General features: G+C 45.8%; 1 protein-coding gene across 2 annotated transcripts in view; it reads right to left on the reverse strand.

The window, feature by feature from the left end:
* The window catches only part of SLCO5A1 (solute carrier organic anion transporter family member 5A1), a 251,060-nt gene that overhangs the window by 92,758 nt on the left and 134,102 nt on the right, over positions 1–24,200 (reverse strand). For both annotated transcript variants that reach the window (XM_063923884.1, XM_063923885.1), the window contains exons 4-5: positions 22,048–22,274; positions 19,186–19,350 (exon numbers count right to left, since the gene is read on the reverse strand). In XM_063923884.1, coding sequence (XP_063779954.1) covers positions 19,186–19,350; positions 22,048–22,274 — 392 coding nt within the window. The remainder of the gene's footprint in view (positions 1–19,185; positions 19,351–22,047; positions 22,275–24,200) is intronic.

Here is a 24,200-nt window from a genome sequence, read left to right on the forward strand (position 1 = left end):
GACACGGATTGAACCACACACCATTAATCCTGACCAAAAAACTCCATTTGCTGAAATGCAGCCCCAAACATGCAAGGAACCTCCACCATGTTTCACTGTTGCCTGCAGACACTCATTATTGTACCTCTCTCCAGCCCTTCAGCAAACAAACTGCCTTCTGTTACAGCCAAATATTAAACATTTTGACTCATCAGTCCAGAGCACCTGCTGACATATTTCTTCACCCCAGTTCCTATGTTTTCGTGCATAGTTGAGTCGCTTGGCTTTGTTTCCATGTCGAAGGTATGGCTTTTTGGGTGTAATTCTGCCATGAAGACCACTTCTGGCTAGACTTCTTCGAACGGTAGATGGGTGCACCGGGTCCCACTGATTTCTGCCAGTTCTGAGCTGATGGCAATGCTTTTCTGAATAGCTCCAGACCTACTCCTAGATTGCGATCAGTGTAGACTGTTTGGTTCCTGGTTTGACGTCACAAACACGCCCTGCGTTCGGCCAGCCACTCCCCCGTTTCCCCAGCCACTCTAGCGTTTTTGGCTGGCACGCCTGTGTTTTTTAGCACACTCCCGGAAAACGCTCAGTTACCACCAAGAAACACCCACTTCCTGTCAATCACTCACCGATCAGCAGAGCGACTGAAAAGCATCGCTCGGCCCTGTGTAAAATTGCATAGTTTTGTGTAAAAGTACTTAGCGCGTGCGCCCTGCGGCCCATACGCATGCATAGAACTGCCGGTTTTTAGCCTGATCGCAATTCTGCTAAAAACGGCAGCGAGCGTTTTTAGCAGAATGACCCCCCCATAATCCTACAAAATCCCCTAGAAGAATTGATGCCGTTTCAAAGCTGACTGGGGTTTAAAGATGTGCTGTTCAAGCACTTTCCAATAGTTTGAACAGCACAGCTGTAGTGTGGTTGCAAATCTGGATACCTACAGTGGATTTTTGCACGTGAACATGCATCAATACAGGATTTCTATATGTGTGAATGCAAACAACCCGGTCCACGACTCTGCTCCCAACCAGGGTCACGGAGGTGTGAACCGGACATTTGCCGGATTGCTAGACCCACCAAATTTCTTCGGTCATATGTCTGAAAGCGGTATGTCCTATAGGCATCTTTGCAAACACATTGCCCAAAGCACTTCAGCTGTGAGACCAGCTGTCATCACTATCAATGACACTTACACCTGACCTACCCAATACTAGGTGCAGAAGATGCAACTGAAATTGTCAGGCGTTGTGGACACACAGGACTCAGAATAGCGCACAATTCTGGCTACACGCCCATGACATGCTCATGGCTCATTTCTGTTACATACAAGCGTCCAGTGACACCTACAGTATTTAGCTGTCGCAGAGGAAAGATAGCGGAGCTTTTGAGTCAGTATTGCTTGCGAGTATTTTTAGATGCCTCTGCAGCCAGTGAAGTATGGAGAGTGTGCTGGAAATCATGAGAAGCCACTCAGAATCTGGTCCTATATGTCTAACTATTCTATATAAGTCAGTGTTTCTCAAACAGTAAGACAGCTGCTAACACACATTATTCATTTTTTCTGGCACACCTAAAATGGGATAGGTATGTGATCCCGGCAGATGGGATGCCGGCAGTCAGAATACCGATGCCGGCACCACGATGGTCACGAACCCGACAGGGGTGAGGTAAGTATTCTACCTCACCTCCCCTACCCCTCCCTTACCGCAGCCTAACCCTAACCTCCCCTCTTAATGCCTATCCCTAAACTCCCCCTTAGTGCCTAAACCTAATCCCCCCTCTCCCCAGCCTAACCCTAACATACACATCCCCGGATGGTACCTTAACATAACGTGTCGCCACCCTCTGCAGTCAACTCCTAACCCTCCCGGCTATACTTACCTTCGGGATCCTGGCTGTCTGTACTCCGGCATCGCGATGCTGACCTAGTTGGTATTCCGGTGTCAGCGTTCTGACGGGTGTCAGGATTCTGGCATCGTTATTTTGGATTCTGACAGCTGGGATCTTTAACGTATACCCTTACAATAAATGTTCAAATTCTACAATATATACAATCAAATGTATAAATAGATGACTCACAACAAACACAATAAATAGTTTTTGCAATTTAGGCATGTTATAAAAAAAAATATTATGTGGCAGAGGTGGTCAAAATGGTAAATTCATAAGCCAGGCATTTGTTTACATGACTAGTGCACTCTAGGCCAGTGCGGGAAATGACACCCCAAGGCCTGACCATAGGACCGACGCCGGGATCCTATGCAATGAGATGGCCGGCGGGGGGCGAGCCCAAAGAAGCCTATTGCGGGCGGGCTGAGCTCGGCACAGGTTCTATTACCACTCTGAGAGTCGTGAACATCCACGAGTGGGAATAGTCCCTGTTAAGTCGGCATGCAGACTGTCGGGATTGTGAGGGGGTGGGATGTAGGTGCCTGTATTGTGACCGGCACTCTCCTGACCGCCAATCACATAACTACATCCCAAATGGAACATAAGGGCTGCAACTTCACTAACGTATAGTTATAGGGCCTAATTCAGACCTGATCGTAGCAGCAAATTTGTTAGCGAATGGGCAGAACCATGCGCACTGCAGGGGGGGGGGGGGGGGGGGTTGGGCAGATATAACATGTGCAGAGAGAGTTAGATTTGGTTGGGGTGTGTTAAAACTGAAATCTAAATTGCAATGTAAAACTATAGCAGCCAGTATTTACCAAGCACAGAAACAACATAACCCAGAAGAAACTGTTCCGGAACCTAAGGAATTTCAGTTGTTTGGTGAACAGGAAAATTCTTCTGTAGTGTTTCCATTTTCACAACAGTTACACGATCATTTATCTACAGCTTGGAAACAGCCGGACAAGCGTTTCCAGCTACCAAAGAGGTTTCTTTCTCATTACCCTTTTCAGCCCTCAATGACAGGTAAATTGGAAACTCCTCCACTGGTGGATACTTCGGTATCTCAACTTTCCAAAAAGACAACCCTTCCGGTACCGGGGGCTGCTACTCTCAAAAGATTCCTCTGATCGTAGACCAGAGGCTACCCTTAAGTCTATCTACACAGCAGCGGGAGCCCTGCTCAGACCAACTCTGGTGAGTGCGTGGGTAAACACTGCCATTGTAAGGTGGGCAGAGGAGTTGGGGAACGGGTTAGTTTCCGGTTCTCCGAGGTCTGATCTCAAGGTCATTGCTGAACACATCCACGAATCAGCAAGTTTTCTAGCTTCGACTGCAAAAGAGATCAGTTTGATTCGTTCTCGAGTCTCTGCTTCTGCTGTCACTAATCGTAGAACACTATAGGTACGTTCATGGCATACAGAGGGCGGTTGAGGCTCTTCCATTCACAGGCGATATACTGTTTGGGCCAGAATTAGACAAGTGGATTTCTCAGGCTACTGGGGGCAATTCCACATTTCTACCATCACACTTCCACCTGCCAGACGAATCTATACAGGTCCATCTTTTCAGTCCTTTCGTCATCAGCGGTCCTTTCATGGAAGAGGCACTTCTTTCTTCGCCCCAAAGTCATGCCTACTGAAAAACTCGTGGCATGATGGTGTTCCTTCCCACCTGGGGGGGTCCGCTGGTGGGTGCTCGTCTGCTTTCATTTCATCACGTTTGGGAACTAACATCCTCGGACACTTGGATTGACCATTTGATATTGTCAGGGTACAAAATAGATTTTGCAGTTTTCCCACCGAATCGATTCTTCACAACAGGTCTACCACCGTCTCCAAACAGGACCGCGGTTCTGCAAGAGGCCATTCAGTCCCCTCTCTTTTCAAAGGTTCCGATTCCAGATCCACAGAACCAAAGAAGTCAGGGATTCTACTCCAACCATTTTTTGGTTACAAAACCAGATGTGTCAGTCAGGCCGATTCTAAATCTGAAATCGTTAAACAAATACCTCACGTTTTATCGCTTCAAGATGGAATCCCTTCAATTAATAATAGCTAATTTTGAACCAGCAGTATTCTTAATCTCCATGGACATAAAGGATGCGTACCTGCACATCCCAATTTGGAAACCACATCAGGCCTATCTGCATTTTGCCATTTTGCAGGAACACTATCAGTTTCGGGCCCTGCCATGCGGGTTATCACTGGCACCCGTGTCTTCACCAAGGTCATGTCGGTGATGATCGCTCATCTTCGGTCATAGGGGGTCATCGCTGTTCCTTATCTGGATGACCTTTTGATCAAAGCACTGAGGGAATCAATCCTTTTGGAACATGCGTTGTTAACACACCAGACAGTGGGGCTGATGTATTAACCTGGAGAAGGCATAAGGAAGTGATAAACCTGTGATAAATGCAAGGTGAAAAACGCACCAGACAATCAGCTTCAATATGTAAATTAACAATTAGGAGTTGATTGGTTGGTGCGTTTATCACCTTGCATTTATCACTGGTTTATCACTTCCTTGTGCCTTCTCCAGGTTAATACATCTGCCCCACTGATTCATCACGGATGGATAATCAATTTCGAGAAATCTCGATTCCGACTCAGCGTCTTATATTTCTAGGTCTGGTCCTCGATACTGAACTCCAGAAGGTCTTTCTGCCATTAGACAAGGCACGGGACATTCGTCAGATGGTCCAGGAGGTCTTAAAGCCGAAATGGGAATCCTTGTATCTTTGCATTCGCCTGCTAGGCAATACAGTAGCAGCTTTCGAGGTATTGCAACTAGGACGGTTCCACTCCAGACCCTTTCAGTTAGACCTTCTGTCTCAGTGGTTGGGTTCCCACCTACAACTGCATCAACTTCAGCTATCTCCTCAGACGAGACTATCGCTTCTCTGGTGGCTTCAAATCAGCATCCTATTGACGGGTCACCGGTTCGGAATCTGGGATTGGATTATACTGACAATGGATGCAAGCCTCAGGGGTTGGGGTGCAGTGGTTGTGGATTCTCACTGTCAAGGAAGGTGGTCATTACAGGAAAGCCTGTTACCCATCAACGTTTTAGAAAAACGCACTGATATCAGCGTTTAATCTACTTCGCTCGCATCCGGTTTGGATCCAATCAGACAATGCGACTGCGGTTGCATACATCAAACAGACAAGGTGGAACCCGCAGTCGCATGGTGATGCGGGAGGCGTCTCAGATTCTCCACTGGTCAGAGAAGAATCAGGTGATTCTGTCTGCCGTATTCATCCCAGTAGTAGAAAACAGATAGAAAACAGATTACCTCAGTCATCAAAAATGGGCACTACACCCGGAGGTGTTCCAGGCCCTCGTTCATCGTTGGGGATGCCCTCAGATCGACCTCATGGCATCTCGGCTAAACCACCAACTACCCAGGATATGTGTCCAGAACTTGAGATCCGGCTGCAGAAGCAGTGGATGCACTTACAATCGCATGGGATTGCGATCTGGCGTACATATTTCCACCCATACCGCTTCTACCTCGAGTTCTCAAACATATCAAACGCGAGGCGGTCAGGGTCATTCTGGTAGCACCGAATTGGCCCCGAAGAAGCTGGTTTTCCGATCTTCAACTTCTTCTAGCAGACAAACCATGAACTCTTCTGCTCCGGACAGATCTTCTCAGTAAAGGTCCGTTTCTCCACCCCAATTTACAGCAATTACGTTTGACGGAGTGGCTGTTGAGACCGCTATTCTGAGGAATAGGGGTATTCCAAAGTCCGTTATTCCTACTATGCATAGGGCTAGGAAGCCGGTTTTGGCGGCTCATTATCATCCTATTTGGCGCTCCTATATTTCCTGGTGCCAGGGTCGACGACTTCCTTCCAGTTCTTTTCGTCTTCCCGAGTTGCTGCTCTTCCTTCAACACGGATTGGACGCTGGTCTCCGCATCGTTTCCTTGAAAGTCCAGATTTTCGGCTCTCTCCATTTTCTTCCAACGTCGGCTAACACTTCTACCAGAAGTTCTCACGTAAATCGAACACGTTTGTTTTTTATGATGCTGCCCGGAGGGGATGGCCGGATTCAAAACAAACTTTGGCTAAATGTACTCGCTTGACCATCTATCAAGCATATATTAGCCGGGCTTTGCAGCCTCCTTCATCCATTACAGCACACTCCACCAGATCGGTGGGTACATCTTGGGCAGCCCGTCGGGGTGCGTCCACCCTACAACTTTGCTGCACGGCCGCTTGGTATTCGTCAAATTTTCCAGGTTTGACACATTTGCAGCTTTGGCCTCTCGTTTTGGTCAGTTAGTTCTGCAGGTTCCTCAGAACTCTCCCGTCCGTGGGATAAACTTTGGGAAGTCCCCAGCGTAAGCTTCAAGTGTCCCCTAGTGGATGAAAGAGAAAACAGGATTTTGGTACCTACCGGTAAATCCTTTTCTCTGATTCCACAGGGAACACTGGATGCCCTCCACAGCTCTTTCACCTGGCTTTTTTTGTAAGTTATTGTGTTTTGACCTGGTCGTTGTGCTTCTGCGTTTATGTGTTCTTGTTACCACCTCATGTGTTCCCTCTCCTATCAGCATACATTTTCCTAACTGGGGGATGATAGGTACTAGAGGGAGAGGAGTTTCACCTTTTTTTTTTAATTAATATTGTGCCAACTCCCAGTAACTAGCCCTCTTTACCCCAGCGTAAACTTCAAGTGTCCCCTGTGGTATCAGAGAAAACAATCCTGTTTTCTGACAACAACCTCTAAAAGATTATCAAGACAACAGAGCAAAAATAGCCGAATTTACCTCCCCTTCAAAGAGCTAAACCATCCAGCGTAATAAGAAAGATATTATGTATATGGCCCTACACACAGCTATGGAAAACCAACTTGACACTATGGGACCTATGCTCCTGGCCTACTGTATATTTAGGTAAACTGTATTTTGAAACTCATTGATCCACCCAGCTGGAAGTATATTTTGCAGTATGAGCATGCATGTATTCTATCAGGTAAAAGTTTTGCTACAAAGAGATTGAAGGGATTGTCACTGTGGGTCCAAGCACACGTGTGTCACTGTTGAGCTGAATGCACGCGTGTTACTGTGGGACATAATGCACGTGTGTTACTATTATGCTGAATGCCTTTACTGCTACTGAATTCTCCACTAGTACAGAAATGTATCCGGTACAAGGAAGTGTAGCCAAGTATATGCTGGTGTAGCTTTGCCATGGAAGAGGGTGTTGCCACACTATCTTGTATAACATCCTTCCTTTTTGGCATCCCTGTTCTTTGCCACACTCAACCAAACTTTCCCACACCAGTCACTCTTTAAAAGCTCTCTGAAATTCCATTTCATTATCAGAGCTTACTGTCATTACCCCCGCTCAGAGTAACACTCACTCCTGTCGCATAAGCTCTGCCTTTATCCCACTAGATTGTAAACTCTCTCATAAGCGGGACCCTCCCTACCCTTGGTTTTCATATTTGCATCTATTTGCTCTACATTCTATGACCCTGTTTTATGTATGTGCTGTTTTCGCAACTTCAGTCGCTGTGGCCCACTGTGGTACCGAACAAATCAACAACAATATATAATAATAATACAGGTTGAGTATCCCATATCCAACTATTCAGAAATACGGAATATTCCGAAATACAGACTTTTTTGAGTGAGACTGAGATAGTGAAACCTTTGTTTTTTGATGGCTCAATGTACACATACTTTGTTTAATACACAAAGTTATAAAAAATATTGTATTAAATGACCTTCAGGCTGTGTGTAAGGTGTATATGAAACATAAATGAATTGTGTGAATGTACACACACTTTGTTTAATGCACAAAGTTATAAAAAATATTGTCTAAAATTACTTTCAGACAATACTTTCAGACAATACTATATTACTGTGTGTATACGGTGTATATGTAACATAAATGCATTCTGTGCTTATATTTAGGTTCCATCACCATGATATCTCATTATGGTATGCAATTATTCCAAAATACGGAAAAATCCGATATCCAAAATACTTTTGGTCCCAAGCATTTTGGATAAGGGATACTCAACCTGTAATTAAAAGCTTATGTGCTCCTCAGATAAAGAAAAACACTGCACAATAATGGGATAACTAGGAGCATTGTGTAAAGTGAGCTGCCAACATTTTATAATTGCATCTAATTAATGCGTTACATTACTGCAAATAATTTCAGTTATGCCATAAACAGGACTCGTTATAGATAAAACAAGGATACACTCAGGGTGGAGTACATATACACCCACAAAAGCTATGAAAGGCTGGGTGGGTCGCACTACACAGCAGAGAGAGCCACAGCATGGATTCCGACTTTAATAATGTGGAACCAACCTGGTGGTCAACATGAGGATGAATTCCCTAGCAATCCCGAGCCCACCAATAAAGAGCAGGTTTCACTCTCTGAAACTGGGATTCTTCCTGGCAAAGACATAACTAGCAGGAAGTGTTTCTGCTACTGGGTCCGGGCTGCCTCCAGGACCTGTCACTCCCCCTGCACCCAGTCATGGGTTGGCTTTGCCTTGTAAACATTTGCTGCTTAAAAAAAAACTACGAGTTCGGCTGGAGTCTCAGAGCTCTGACTGTCTTGCAAGCCATTACATCCGGCCCAAAGAGTCTGTTTGAAGTTCTGTAGAGAGGTGGATAGTCTGATAGGGAGCAGGAGAGAATTCCAGAGGTAGGAAGCACCACGGACAAAATCTTAGAGGCAGAAAAGAGAGTAAGTAATCAGTTGTAAGGCGAGGCGGCATTAAATTGAGGAGCGAAGACGACAGGCGGAGAGTGAAGGGAGATGAGGTCAATGGAACTGGAATGGGTGAGGGCTTTGTGAGAAGCTTGAATTAGTTTCTAAAGGGAAGGGGAGCCATCGTAGGGCTTGTAGGATAGATGACACAGATGCAGTAAGTTTGGAGAGGAAGATGAGCCGGCCAACAGATTGGAGTGGAGAGAGGCGGACGTCAGGGAGATCAAAGAACAGGAGGTTACAGTAGTCCAGTGCAGTAGATGAGGGTCTTAGTATCATCTAGGGTGATAAAGGGTCTGATCTTGGACATATTTTTGAGATCGAAATGGCGGGAATGCGACAGGTACTGAATGTATGGTTTCAAGGAGAGTGAGGAGTCAAGGAAAACTCCAAGACAGTGCATTTGGGGGCTAGAGGATATGGTTGTGCTGTTAATAGATAATGAAATTGTGGGAAGTGAGGTTATACAGGTAAGACATGTTTAGTTTAAGAAAGTGCTGGGACATCCAGGAAGAGATAGCAGAGAGACAGATGGAGATATGAATGAGAAGAGAAGCGGTGAGGTTTAGCAAGAAAAGATAGATATGAGTTTCATCAGCGTAGAGATGATACTGGATGTCAACAGAGCTGATGAGCACATCTAAAGAGGATGTATAGTTGGAGAAAAGAAGTCCAAGAACAGAACCGTGGGGGACACCAAGGGCTGGATGTAATGATGCCCGAGAATGCCGGTTATGCGAAATGCTGGCTGATCACGGGCATGTTTTTTAAAGGAAACGTACAGTATGTATTAGCAATTGTGTAAGAGAGCCATGGTGTCTGAAATCTAATATTAACGGAAATATCTATTCTGCTAAATGGATGTAGATTAACACAAAATATCAATCTGTATGGTGTGAACAAAATGAGAACATGCAGTTTGTAGTAGTTATAGTATATAAAGTACAGAAGAAACACAGCAACGGAAATTATCGCTCTTTACTCAGTATCAAACAATAATACAAATTGTTATTCATAAAATATAAGCAATATAAACAATACTGATACAAAATTGGATGACTAATTACTGTTCAGGTATTGCAGATCGTATGTGTGGGGAGATAGAGCAGTTAGTCCAGTAATAATGGGAAAAGTACAGGAGGGTGGGTGTTTTGTAATGGTAGGTGTATGCTGACCGCAAAATACTGACGGACTAATTCAGACCTGATCTAAACTGCCAATGCGTATGCACCACAATGCGCAGGCGCGTCGCACGAGTACAAAGCGGATCACCGCTCAGCGATGGATTTGTGCGAATGATCCATTTGCACGTGCGTTCGCAAGGAGATTGACAGGAAGAAGGCGTTTGTGGGTGGCAACTGTTTTCTGGGAGTGTTTGCAAAAACGCAGGGGTTCCCAAGCGTTTGCAGGGCGGGTGCCTGACGTCAATTCCGGTCCCGAACAGGCTGAAGTGTTCGCAGCTGCTGTGTAAGTCCTGGGTTACTCAGAGACTACACAAAATCTGTTTGTACAGCTCTGCTACACATGCGATTGCACACTTGCACAGCTAAAATACACTCCCCTCTGGGCGGCAACTATGCGAACACAGGACTGCAGTAAAATCCTAGCGAGCCATCAGGGCTGAATTAGCCCCTGAGTGCGGTAAGGTAGCTACAGAAACGATAGCATCAATGTTTCTATTAGTTATGGTGGCCTTAGGAGCCAGTGGTGGGGAAGAAGAGAGGGATAAGTTAAAAGAGATTAGGGGATGGTCTGAGAGGGAGAATGGGAAATTGGTGTAGTCAGAAATATCACACCAGTGGGTGAAAACCAGATCAAGTGAGTGCCTACTCATATGATATGAGAGGCTAAGGGGGTCCATTGGGAGAGACCAACTGAAGATGTGAGAGTTTGAAGGCAGAGAATTCTGTGTGGGGGATAATGGAAGGAAGATCTGAGAGAGGAAGTGAGGGATCCAGGAAGCAAAGTTGTCAAGGAATGTGGAGGGATTGTCAGGGGGGCGGTAAATGACAGCTACTCTAAGGTGAACAGGTTGGAAGAGGCAATAGCATAAACCTCAATTGTAGAGAATGTAAGAGACAGATCTGGTGGTATGGGTTGGTGGGAGTAACCAGAGGACAGAATGACCCCCAACACCACCACCAAGGCGACTCCCAGGCCAGGAGGTGTGAGAGAATATGAGGCTACCAGAGGAGAGAGCAGCAGGAAAAGTGGTGTCAGCGGGGGTAATCAAAGTTTCAGTAATGGCTAGGAGGTTTAGGGAGGTGAAGACGACGCGGTCATAGGGGAGGACCATACAGACAAATCTGGCATTCCAGAGGGCATAGGAGAGAGGGACAGCGTTTGTACTAAAGATGTGAAAGAGATAATTAGGTTTGCTGTAGCATTGAGCAAGGCCATCTTTGCATATGGGCTCAATGGGCAGGTGCCTAAGGGCCCCAAGAGTCTAAGGGCCCTGATAGCTGAGAGTCCCCTCTTTCCAGTGGTACCAGATTTGAAAATCAGCCCCGGAGAACAAGAGATATTCAACTTCAAAGCAGTGGTCACATCCGAGCCTGTTAATTGCTCTTCTCAGCCTGATATCTCGGGTTCTGTCTAACTTATTTCTGAGAGTATACCCGAAAAGCTGGGACCCTCCCCTTTTGATTGGCACTGGTAGCTTGTTGTTACTATGCCCAAGACCTGATATCAGCCTTCCAGCAGCTGGTCCATGCTTCAGCTTCACACGCCTGGTATACAGTTTCATATTTTCATTAGGGGAATGCTCTGGCTCCTGAACCCTGATCCCCAAGTCCCAATTACCTTGTGAAAGGTGGAACTATGTAGTTTTTTATCCCATTGAAAGCAAATAAATCTATTTCCAGGAACTGGAGATATCTGCAGTTATGCAAGCGGCCCTCCCACCGGAAAATGATGAATATTAAGCCCACTCCACTATCCACCCCACCCCTGCATATTAAACATCCCCTACCACCCTGAAAGTCATGTATCAGGGCACATTTATTCAGCACAATGCCCCCTTCTACAGTTTAGTGTTCTCCCTCCAGCCCCATCTCCCACCATCTGTGCAGCACAGTAGTACTTAGCAGAAATTACTGAGGGGAAGATGGAACCCCCTACCGCCAGCAGGACTTCAAAGCTGCCACTGATAGCACCCCCCACACCTACCATTGGAGGATGGGTAGGAGTAGTGCATTGCTTTGCCTAGGGGCCTACACTGCTGTTAAGATGGCCCTGGCATTGAGGAGAGATTCATTTGGCAGGCAGAGACAATGTGTAGAGACGGTGGAGGTTCCTGAGCAAGAAAGGGCACCTGCAGGTGGTGGGGAGGGAGGGCATATAGTGCGATACAGATGGAGGTGAGATAACAGGGAGAGGTAGGAGAGAGCAGGGCTTAGTGACGGGGGAAGTAAAACCATGTTATGGGAGAAGTGAATAAAAATAAGAATTTACTTACCGATAATTCTATTTCTCATAGTCCGTAGTGGATGCTGGGGACTCCGAAAGGACCATGGGGAATAGCGGCTCCGCAGGAGACTGGGCACAAAAGTAAAAAGCTTTAGGACTACCTGGTGTGCACTGGCTCCTCCCCCTATGACCCTCCTCCAAGCCTCAGTTAAGATACTGTGCCCGGACGAGCGTACACAATAAGGAAGGATCTTGAATCCCGGGTAAGACTCATACCAGCCACACCAATCACACCGTACAACTTGTGATCTGAACCCAGTTAACAGTATGATAACAGAAGGAGCCTCTGAAAAGATGGCTCACAACAACAAAAACCCGATTTTTGTAACAATAACTATGTACAAGTAATGCCGACAATCCGCACTTGGGATGGGCGCCCAGCATCCACTACGGACTATGAGAAATAGAATTATCGGTAAGTAAATTCTTATTTTCTCTAACGTCCTAGTGGATGCTGGGGACTCCGAAAGGACCATGGGGATTATACCAAAGCTCCCAAACGGGCGGGAGAGTGCGGATGACTCTGCAGCACCGAATGAGAGAACTCCAGGTCCTCCTCAGCCAGGGTATCAAATTTGTAGAATTTAGCAAACGTGTTTGCCCCTGACCAAGTAGCTGCTCGGCAAAGTTGTAAAGCCGAGACCCCTCGGGCAGCCGCCCAAGATGAGCCCACTTTCCTTGTGGAATGGGCTTTTACAGATTTTGGCTGTGGCAGGCCTGCCACAGAATGTGCAAGCTGAATTGTACTACAAATCCAACGAGCAATAGTCTGCTTAGAAGCAGGAGCACCCAGCTTGTTGGGTGCATACAGGATAAACAGCGAGTCAGATTTTCTGACTCCAGCCGTCCTGGAAACATATATTTTCAGGGCCCTGACTACGTCCAGCAACTTGGAATCCTCCAAGTCCCTAGTAGCCGCAGGCACCACAATAGGTTGGTTTAAGTAAAATGCTGAAACCACCTTAGGTAGAAATTGAGGACGAGTCCTCAATTCTGCCCTGTCCGTATGAAAAATTAGGTACGGGCTTTTATAGGATAAAGCCGCCAATTCTGATACACGCCTGGCTGAAGCCAGGGCTAACAGCATCACCACTTTCCATGTGAGATATTTCAAGTCCACAGTGGTGAGTGGTTCAAACCAATGTGATTTTAGGAATCCCAAAACTACATTGAGATCCCAAGGTGCCACTGGAGGCACAAAAGGAGGCTGTATATGCAGTACTCCCTTGACAAACGTCTGAACCTCAGGAACAGAAGTTAGTTCTTTTTGGAAGAATATCGACAGGGCCGAAATTTGAACCTTAATGGACCCTAATTTGAGGCCCATAGACAGTCCTGTTTGCAGGAAATGCAGGAATCGACCCAGTTGAAATTCCTCTGTAGGGGCCTTCCTGGCCTCGCACCACGCAACATATTTACGCCAAATACGGTGATAATGTTGTACGGTTACATCCTTCCTGGCTTTGATCAGGGTAGGGATGACTTCATCCGGAATGCCTTTTTCCTTCAGGATCCGGCGTTCAACCGCCATGCCGTCAAACGCAGCCGCGGTAAGTCTTGGAACAGACATGGTCCCTGCTGGAGCAGGTCCTGTCTTAGAGGTAGAGGCCACGGTTCTTCCGTGAGCATCTCTTGAATTTCCGGGTACCAAGTCCTTCTTGGCCAATCCGGAGCCACGAGTATAGTCTTTACTCCTCTCCTTCTTATGATTCTCAGTACTTTTGGTATGAGAGGAAGAGGAGGGAACACATACACTGACCGGTACACCCACGGTGTTACCAGAGCGTCCACAGCTATTGCCTGAGGGTCCCTTGACCTGGAGCAATATCTGTCCAGTTTTTTGTTGAGGCGAGACGCCATCATGTCCACCTTTGGTTTTTCCCAACGGTTTACAATCATGTGGAAGACTTCTGGGTGAAGTCCCCACTCCCCCGGGTGGAGATCGTGTCTGCTGAGGAAGTCTGCTTCCCAGTTGTCCACTCCCGGAATGAACACTGCTGACAGTGCTATCACATGATTTTCCGCCCAGCGAAGAATCCTTGCCACTTCCGTCATTGCCCTCCTGCTTCTTGTGCCGCCCTGTCTGTTTACGTGGGCGACTGCCGTGATGTTGTCCGACTGGATCAATACTGGCTGACCCTGAAGCAGAGGCCTTGCCTGACTTAGGGCATTGTAAATGGCCCTTAGTTCCAGGATATTTATGTGAAGTGACGTTTCCATGCTTGACCACAAGCCCTGGAAATTTTTTCCCTGTGTGACTGCTCCCCAGCCTCTCAGGCTGGCATCCGTGGTCACCAGGACCCAATCCTGAATGCCGAATCTGCGGCCCTCTAGGAGATGAGCACTCTGTAACCACCACAGGAGAGACACCCTTGTCCTTGGAGACAGGGTTATCCGCTGATGCATTTGAAGATGCGATCCGGACCATTTGTCTAGCAGATCCAACTGAAAAGTTCTTGCGTGGAATCTGCCGAATGGAATCGCTTCGTAAGAAGCCACCATCTTTCCCAGGACCCTTGTGCACTGATGCACTGACACCAGGCCTGGTCTTAGGAGCTTCCTGACTAGGTCGGATAACTCCTTGGCTTTCTCTTCCGGGAGAAACACCTTTTTCTGTACTGTGTCCAGAATCATCCCTAGGAACAGCAGACGTGTCGTCGGAATCAGCTGCGATTTTGGAATATTTAGAATCCATCCGTGCTGTCGTAGTACTATTTGAGATAGTGCTACTCCGACCTCTAACTGTTCTCTGGACCTTGCCCTTATCAGGAGATCGTCCAAGTAAGGGATAATTAAGACGCCTTTTCTTCGAAGAAGAATCATCATTTTGGCCATTACCTTGGTAAAGACCCGGGGTGCCGTGGACAATCCAAACGGCAGCGTCTGAAACGGATAGTGACAGTTCTGTACCACAAACCTGAGGTACCCTTGGTGAGAAGGGCAAATTGGGACATGGAGGTAAGCATCCTTGATGTCCAGAGACACCATGTAGTCCCCTTCTTCCAGGTTCGCTATCACTGCTCTGAGTGACTCCATCTTGAACTTGAACCTTTTTATGTAAGTGTTCAAGGCTTTCAGATTTAAAATGGGTCTCACCGAGCCGTCCGGCTTCGGTACCACAAACAGCGTGGAGTAATACCCCTTTCCCTGTTGTAGGAGGGGTACCTTGATTATCACTTGCTGGGAATACAGCTTGTGAATGGCTTCCAATACCGCCTCCCTGTCGGGGGTAGACGTTGGTAAAGCAGACTTCAGGAACCGGCGAGGGGGAGACGTCTCGAATTCCAATTTGTACCCCTGAGATACTACCTGCAGGATCCAGGGGTCCACTTGCGAGTGAGCCCACTGCGCGCTGAAAATCTTGAGACAAGCCCCCACCGTGCCTGAGTCCGCTTTTAAGGCCCCAGCGTCATGCTGAGGACTTGGCAGAAGCGGGGGAGGGCTTCTGTTCGTGGGAAGATGCTGTCTGTTGCAGTCTTTTTTTTCCCTTCCTCTGCCCCGGGGCAGATATGAGTGGCCTTTTGCCCGCTTGCCCTTATGGGGACGAAAGGACTGAGCCTGAAAAGACGGTATCTTTTTCTGCTGCGAGGTGACTTGGGGTAAAAAGGTGGATTTTCCAGCCGTTGCCGTGGCCACCAGGTCCGATAGACCGCCCCCAAATAACTCCTCCCCTTTATACGGCAATACTTCCATATGCCGTTTGGAATCCGCATCCCCTGACCACTGTCGCGTCCATAATCCTCTTCTGGCAGAAATGGACATCGCACTTACTCTTGATGCCAGAGTGCAAATGTCTCTCTGTGCATCTCGCATATATAGGAATGCATCCTTTAAATGCTCTATAGTCAATAATATATTGTCCCTGTCCAGGGTATCAATATTTTCAGTCAGGGAATCCGACCAAGCCACCCCAGCACTGCACATCCAGGCTGAGGCGATTGCTGGTCGTAGTATAATACCAGTATGTGTGTATATACTCTTAAGGATATTTTCCAGCTTTCTATCAGCTGGTTCCTTTAGGGCGGCCGTATCAGGAGACGGTAACGCCACTTGTTTTGATAAGCGTGTGAGCGCCTTATCCACTCTAGGGGGTGTTTCCCAACGCGCCCTAACCTCTGGCGGGAAAGGGTATAATGCCAATAATTTTTTAGAAATTAGCAGTTTCTTATCGGGGGAAACCCACGCTTCATCACACACCTCATTCAATTCATCTGATTCGGGAAAAACTACGGGTAGTTTTTTTCACACCCCACATAATACCCTTTTTTGTGGTATTTGTAGTATCAGAAATGTTCAAAACCTCCTTCATTGCCGTGATCATGTAACGTGTGGCCCTACTGGAAAATACGTTTGTTTCCTCACCGTCGACACTGGAGTCAGTGTCCGTGTCTGTGTCTGTATCGACCTGAGGTAACGGGCGCTTTATAGCCCCTGACGGTGTTTGAGACGCCTGTACAGGTATTAACTGATTTGCCGGCTGTCTCATGTCGTCAACAGTCTTTTGTAAAGTGCTGACACTATCACGTAAATCTTTCCATAAGACCATCCAGTCAGGTGTCGACTCCCTAGGGGGTGACATCACTAACACAGGCAATTGCTCCGCCTCCACACCATTTTCCTCCTCATACATGTCGACACAACGTACCGACACACAGCACACACACAGGGAATGCTCTGATAGAGGACAGGACCCCACTAGCCCTTTGGGGAGACAGAGGGAGAGTTTGCCAGCACACACCAGAGCGCTATATATATACAGGGATAACCTTATATAAGTGTTTTTCCCTAATATAGCTGCTGTATATATTTCTATGCCAATTTAGTGCCCCCCTCTCTTTGTTTTACCCTGTTCCTGTAGTGCAGGACTGCAGGGGAGAGTCAGGGAGCCTTCCTCCAACGGAGCTGTGAGGAAAAATGGCGCCAGTGTGCTGAGGAGATAGGCTCCGCCCCCTTCACGGCGGCCTTTCTCCCGCTTTTCTATGGAAATTTGGCAGGGGTTAAATGCATCCATATAGCCCAGGAGCTATATGTGATGTATTTTTTGCCAACAAAAAGGTGTTTTATTGCGTCTCAGGGCGCCCCCCCCCAGCGCCCTGCACCCTCAGTGACCGGAGTGTGAAGTGTGCATGAGAGCAATGGCGCACAGCTGCGGTGCTGTGCGCTACCTTATAGAAGACAGGACGTCTTCTGCCGCCGATTTTCCGGACCTCTTCAGTCTTCTGGCTCTGTAAGGGGGCCGGCGGCGCGGCTCCGGGACCCATCCATGGCTGGGCCTGTGATCGTCCCTCTGGAGCTAATGTCCAGTAGCCTAAGAAGCCCAATCCACTCTGCACGCAGGTGAGTTCGCTTCTCTCCCCTTAGTCCCTCGATGCAGTGAGCCTGTTGCCAGCAGGTCTCACTGAAAAACAAAAACCTACTTTAAACATTTCCACTAAGCAGCTCAGGAAAGCCCCTTAGCCTGCACCCGTCTCATTCGGGCACAAAAATCTAACTGAGGCTTGGAGGAGGGTCATAGGGGGAGGAGCCAGTGCACACCAGGTAGTCCTAAAGCTTTTTACTTTTGTGCCCAGTCTCCTGCGGAGCCGCTATTCCCCATGGTCCTTTCGGAGTCCCCAGCATCCACTAGGACGTTAGAGAAAGTGGTGTAACGGGAGAGGAGAGGGCGGGTAGCAGATGGGTTGAAGGTAGACCGAGGAGGAGAAAGAGGGGGAGAAATGAAGTGGAGAAGATTAGGGGGTGAGAATAGTGGAGGTAATAGGGGGCATAATAAAGGAATAGGTAGATGGATGGAGCTGAAGAAAACATGGGGCCTAATTCAGATCTGATCGCAGCAGCAAATTTGTTAGCAGTTGGGAAAAACCATGGGCACTGCAGATATAACATGTGCAGAGAGAGTATAAAAATAAAGCAGCCAGTGTTTACCCTGCACAGAAACAAAATAACCTACCGAAATCTAACTCTCTCTCTCTCTGGACATCTTATATCTGCCCCCCCTCCTGCAGTGCACATGGTTTTGCCCGTTAGCTAACAAATTTGCTGCTGCGATCAGATCTGAATTAGGTCCATGGTCATGTTGTGAACTAGAATGAGGGAAACTAGAAGTAGGAGTGGTTGCTGTATGAAAGATATAGTACAGAAGATATTCAGAAATGCAGATGAAATTACAATGGTAAATGCTTATGCATAAAAACAGTGGTTGATTATTTGGTGTAATAAAAGTGGAAATTTTATGGGCGCAAATTTTTTAAAAAAAGGTAATTCAGACAGGACTTTTAAGGGTATAAATACAAAATGACATTGGTACAGATATAAAATTCAGATATTTGTGAAAATCCGCAAGTTAGAACAAATATGTGCTAGTGAAATGGTAAGTTCTTGCAGTGTCCAAAGAAGAAGTTCAGTATTGAATGGCCAAATTATACAATCTGCAGGTTTCAGTTATGGGAACAGAATTCACATTTGTAGTTTCAAAGCAGTCTATCTGTAGAAGCATTAGGTGTTAGATGGCTCTCCTTCAGTTTTTGTCCAGTTTAAGTCCAGCATAAGTCAGTTTTCGTCATCAAATCCTAATAACACTTATAATCTAAACATTTTGAATCTTAACACTGACTATAGCAGCCAATGGCTATGCAGCCTGCTATACACTAATGGTTATGTACAATAATTTAAAGGACACCTTAATAAACCTAGCCCTACAACTATCCCACTAACTATATCACTGATTAAAACAAGCAAGCAAGTTTCTTGGAAGCTTCACTGGCAGATTCTTTTACTTACATTTTCTATACTTATCACACTATCAAAAAAGAAAAGAAAAATAAATAGAGCAGAAAATTTTCTTGATCAAAGGAGGTCACCTAATAACCTAGTGTGTCGGGAAACATTCTTAGCTGCAGCTTTATAAGCATATTCATGTTGATATTTAGTACAACTTTCACATATTACCTTCAAATACAATCATATTTTTACTTACCTTTTACATGTACTGTCCTTTACAGCATTTTAGTGGAGTCTGCCTCAAAAAATCATTATAATAAAAATGCCCTATACCTGCAGTAACTCAGATCTACTATTAGCATGGTGCTCTTACCAGTGTAGATGCTGGCACTGGAAGCTGGGATGCCAAACTGTGACTCGATGAACTTGGGAATGAAGGTAATAAAAGCGGTGACAATGGCACTCTCAGCTGTGTATGACAAACTCACAAAAAGGAATGTCATGTTGCTTAAAATTCTGATTGCTGCTCTTGGAAGGTCTAAAAATGACAAGAGATGAATTTTAAAAACAATAAATGGAAAAAAGAAAACAATATATGCTGGGTCCTTGAAATGAACAGCATGTAATGGATTTCCTACTAGGGATGTATAACCCATGAAGTGTCCATCGTTGTCCTGTACTGTTGTCCTGTGCTACGTCATGTCCTGCATTTTGGTGCACCGCAAATAAACTATAGATTTCAAAACGTACCCAAATAACTCTCTATCTCCCTATCTTATCAAAGCTTGGAAAGAGATAAAGGGGGGAAGCAACCAATCAGTTCCTTAAGCTGGGTACCCACTAATATATATATTGCATGTTCCATTGAATGGGCGATATATCTTTAGTGCACTGGCGGTTTGTATACCCGATATGTCTGTGAAGGTTTAGGATTAGGCTGCGGGAGGGGAGGTTATGTTTCAGAAGTGGTGGGTTAGTAACAGGGGTAGGGTTAAAATATTTACAGGGATCTGTCTGGTTTTTGACTATCAGGATGCCGCTGTCAGCATCCTCACTCTCGGGGGTTGTGACTGCCGGGATTTTTGTACCCAATCCAAATCTGTCTGCAGATTCACTGACTATCTATAGGGAGCATGCTAAGAAATTTTATCAATGAAGTCATATTTCCAATATTCCTGCCCAACTGCTCCATCTAACAGCTTGTACATAGCTACACAGTATGGGCACTGGATATAGTGCCCCAAGAATCCTGCATGAAAGAACCCATATCCACTACAAAAATCCTACATGACCCAACAGGTGTCTGGTTTTCCACCAGCCCCATTACATAAAATAAATAAAAATATGACTACTAGTAAATGCCCATTAGAGTCTAAAGCTGGGTACATATTATACAATATATTGGAAGATGTTGGGACCTACAACGGATCACAAAACAACCATCGTACTGTGTGTATCCTCAAACAATGAATTGGGTGGTCACACTGTCCCATCTGATGTGCTGCACATCAGATGGGACGACGTGCGCATGTAACGATATATCGCGTTGTCGTACAATGGTTCTTGTTATAAGGCGATGCAATATATCGTTGCATCACATTGATGCGTCTCACCATCATTCAGATGTGTACCCAGCTGAACTTTCCTTTTTGTGGCAGTCAGCACCATTTGATACGTAAGCATTTGTTAATGTAATAGCAGTTGCACAATCGCACTCTTGCACGGGTGTAGTATGGTATGCCGGCGGCCAGCATACCGGCGCCGGGATCCCGACCGTCGGCATACCGGCAGCTGGGCGAGCGCAAATGAGCCCCTTGCGGGCACGCTGCGCTCGCAACGCTGCGGGCACAGTGACTATTCTCCTTCCAGGGGGGTCGTGGACCCCCAAGAGGAAGAATAGATGTCGGTATGCCGGGTGTCGGGATTCTGGCGCCGGTATACTGAGCGCCGGGATCCCAACAGCCGGCATACTGAATACCACTCCTCTTGCACACCTTCACTGATACAATGTAAGAATAGGCAAGAACACTCAACCTCTCAGAGTATACACACAGTAAGAGGGTGGATAAAATTCTAAAGCCTGCTATCCTAATTAAATAAAAAGGTAGTGGGGAGCCACTAATGATATTCCACTACAGATGTGACCATTAACATGTCTATCTTTAAATGTTATAGAGCTGTTAGTGCTATATATACATGTTTGGGATCTATTATCCCAAACGCTTGGCATTTGGGGTCTCCTAGATAAGGTTCTTTCCATGATTTAGAGGGCTATAGTATTCCTAAATCACATGTAAAAATGATTCCAGTTTTCTCCACACTGCCTTTGGTATCAAACTCCTCTTTAGATCATTTATCAGAGTTCCTCTTTAGTACCTGTAGGAGAAATCTTTGGTTATCAAGTCTGAATGCATTACATCATTTACTTTTCTCTTCCATTATGGATTACTAAGCTTCCCGGATAATGGTTTCTACATAGCAGATAACAATCCAGCATACAGATGTGTCCTCATACATCTTGCCTCATTACGCCACGAAGTAGGAGATGCCTAGCGTGAGTGAGATGACAGGACTCGTGCCACTCCATTAGCGTTGGGCGTCTGCTGATAAAAATATGTGGCATGCCTATATTCTGTGTGCGACCATGCCTGTATCTGCATACGAAATGCTACATTACAGTGTTTTCCTAGTATCTGCATTTCGTATGCAGATACAGTCGCGGTCGCACACAGAATATAGGCATGCCATATATCATTTTAATCAGCATTAAATCTGCTCATGCGTCTTGTTCACATGGTTTTGCGAATAAGATGCATTTTAATGGAAAAGGTCGCAGAAAAAGATTTTCTGCGCCACCAAGTCACGCTACGGCATGGCATGACTAGAAGGGCTGTTTAATGTGCAGGGAGGCTAGATGTATGTGGAAACATCTGTATGTCCTATATTCCTGGTCGACTGTACATCTAACCGCTAACAAGGTTCCAGCCTTAAATATTCCAAGATAGGAAAACAACATAGAAATGAAATAGCTTAGTGGCGTATCGTTCAGTAAAGTATTACAGGTATACTGCGTGTGAGCGGGAGGACCAGTAACAGGTCCCAGGGCTGCAGCGACGTGGTAGTGCAGCTGTAAACGAGCAGCCCACCATAATACTGTGCTTTACGTCTAATTTATAAATGCTTAGTAGACGTACCCATGCCCATTTGCTATTTGTCAGCAGAACATATTATTTACCTCTAAAATTCTTCCCGAACCCTATGGATGGGCCGACACCATTATCTACTGTTACTTTGTTGCTGGATTTCTCCTTTATCACATCGTCGTCACTGGAGACGTCATACGAGTTACTCTTTTTTTTCTTCTTTTTCTTCTTCTGTCGAGGGGGTAGCTTTTTTGGGAAAGTAAACATTGGAAAAATGACAAGTAGCATCGCCAGAGCGCAGAGCAGAAACCCACTCCACCTGCAAGCAAGACACAGAGCAGAACAAAGCTTGTTAGAGTGAGAGAGGAAGAGAGCAACATAAGCACAGAGCTGCAAAATACAAGCACTGGCCAAACATATAACATAGCAGACACAGACAGGATTACAAGCTACATAAAGGCTACTAACACATGAATAGCATAATTAAACAAAAAATGGGAAAAGCCAATCGGCCTCAATGCTTAACATCTCAATGCAACATTATGGCAGCGGTCACATTGCAGAATGAAAAGGGGTGAATAGGATTAGCAGTGGCTGCAGCGCCCCAAATTCCTGTGAAACTAGCCAATGGGAGCCCAGGTGCGGGCTTAGAAGCACTGTGATGCCTTAAGTTGAGTCCTGGGTGCAGCAACGGTGCCTGATGCACACAGCACTATCGATCCCTGGGGGAACCAGCCAGCACATACATTACATACATCAGAACATGTATGTTTATATGTGCTAAGTGGTTCCCCGATCCACTATATGGTCAGTGCTGCAGCCACCACTGAATAGGATTACTATATTCTACCTGTTATTGCCATTGTTTTAATCAATGCTCACAAACTATATCCCCTAGCACATTAGCATGTACCCTAGGGTTCATTATCTGTCAGAAGCCAAATAAACTACTACAGTAGTATGTTTTTGGAGTGTTGATCTGGAGCACCCAGAGGAAACACACATAAACACGAGTAGAACATATAAAATACACACAAATAGTGCCCTGGTCAGGATTTCAACTCATGACTGTGAGGCAGTAATGCTAACCACTTTGCCAATCGTGCTGTGCATATTTATTAAGTCCTTAAAAAATCCTAGAGGATGTGTATGTTATGTTAAATATAAAATGCTTTAGAGCTTCAACATTGTATGGCTTGCTGTGAAAATAAGTTTGACTAGAAATTAAATTTGATGACTTCGTTTAAATCGTTAATGTAACCTTAAAATTCTAGGTTCCTGCCAATGATGCTTGCCGCTGACTCACTGCAAGGGGAAGAGATAATAAAGCCTTTTTCTACTTGCCTGAAGAGATACTGACAATACACAAATATAAGATGACAGGTTCCAGAGGAGATGGTATTAAGTAGCTGATTGTTATTCTCAGCTACAGCTATTCAATAGCGCACTTGCCAGTAGTTCGTCACTATTTATATAACGATGCTCAACTGCAGCATGATATTAACTGTGAGCAGTGGCAGAGCAGCAGGGGTTGCAGAATGTGTATTGCTGACTAGGCAGAGTACCCCAAAAGACCCTGGGCTCCCCCTCATATAACTGTGCGGGCCCTTCTATAAACTCACCCAAATATCCCCAATCTCTTGTGCTGCTGCCTTGTTACAGGAACAGGACCACCCACCACTGCAGTAATAGTAATTGTAGTACTAATAAGCAACCAGTCACCTCACTGATTGCTTATTAGGGCTGCTTCTCCATCAGTAAAAGCCAAGGTAGTAGCCAGAAGTAACCATAGCATTAAATACATGCATTATTAGTAGTAGTGAAGTCCAAGTTCAGCGGCCGTGCGGGATGCTGGCTGAACTCGGACGATTTTTTAAAGGGACAATCATTTACAAAGCCTGGTTTAGCCTTGTAAATGATTGCCCCCTTAAAAAAACGTCCGAGTTCAGCCGGCATCCTGCGCGGTCGCTGAACTCAGACTTTATTACATCCCGCTCTAAAAGGCAGCAGATAGGATGGGGAGGATGGAAACTTACGCAATGCTGTATATTGGGGGCTGTATTACATGCTGGACAATTGTGGGTTGCTTACCTGCTGTATAACTGAAGGATACATTATAAATGGACAATTGTGAGCAATAAACTGTAATAGTCTGGTGTGTATGGTGATGAATGTAGGGTGGGACTTCAAGGTGTCTAAGAGTTAGGGGTAAATTTAGTAAGGTGGGAGGTTTTTTTTAGAACTG

Source organism: Pseudophryne corroboree, chromosome 5 (genome assembly GCF_028390025.1).
Source record: "Pseudophryne corroboree isolate aPseCor3 chromosome 5, aPseCor3.hap2, whole genome shotgun sequence".
NCBI lineage: Eukaryota > Metazoa > Chordata > Amphibia > Anura > Myobatrachidae > Pseudophryne > Pseudophryne corroboree.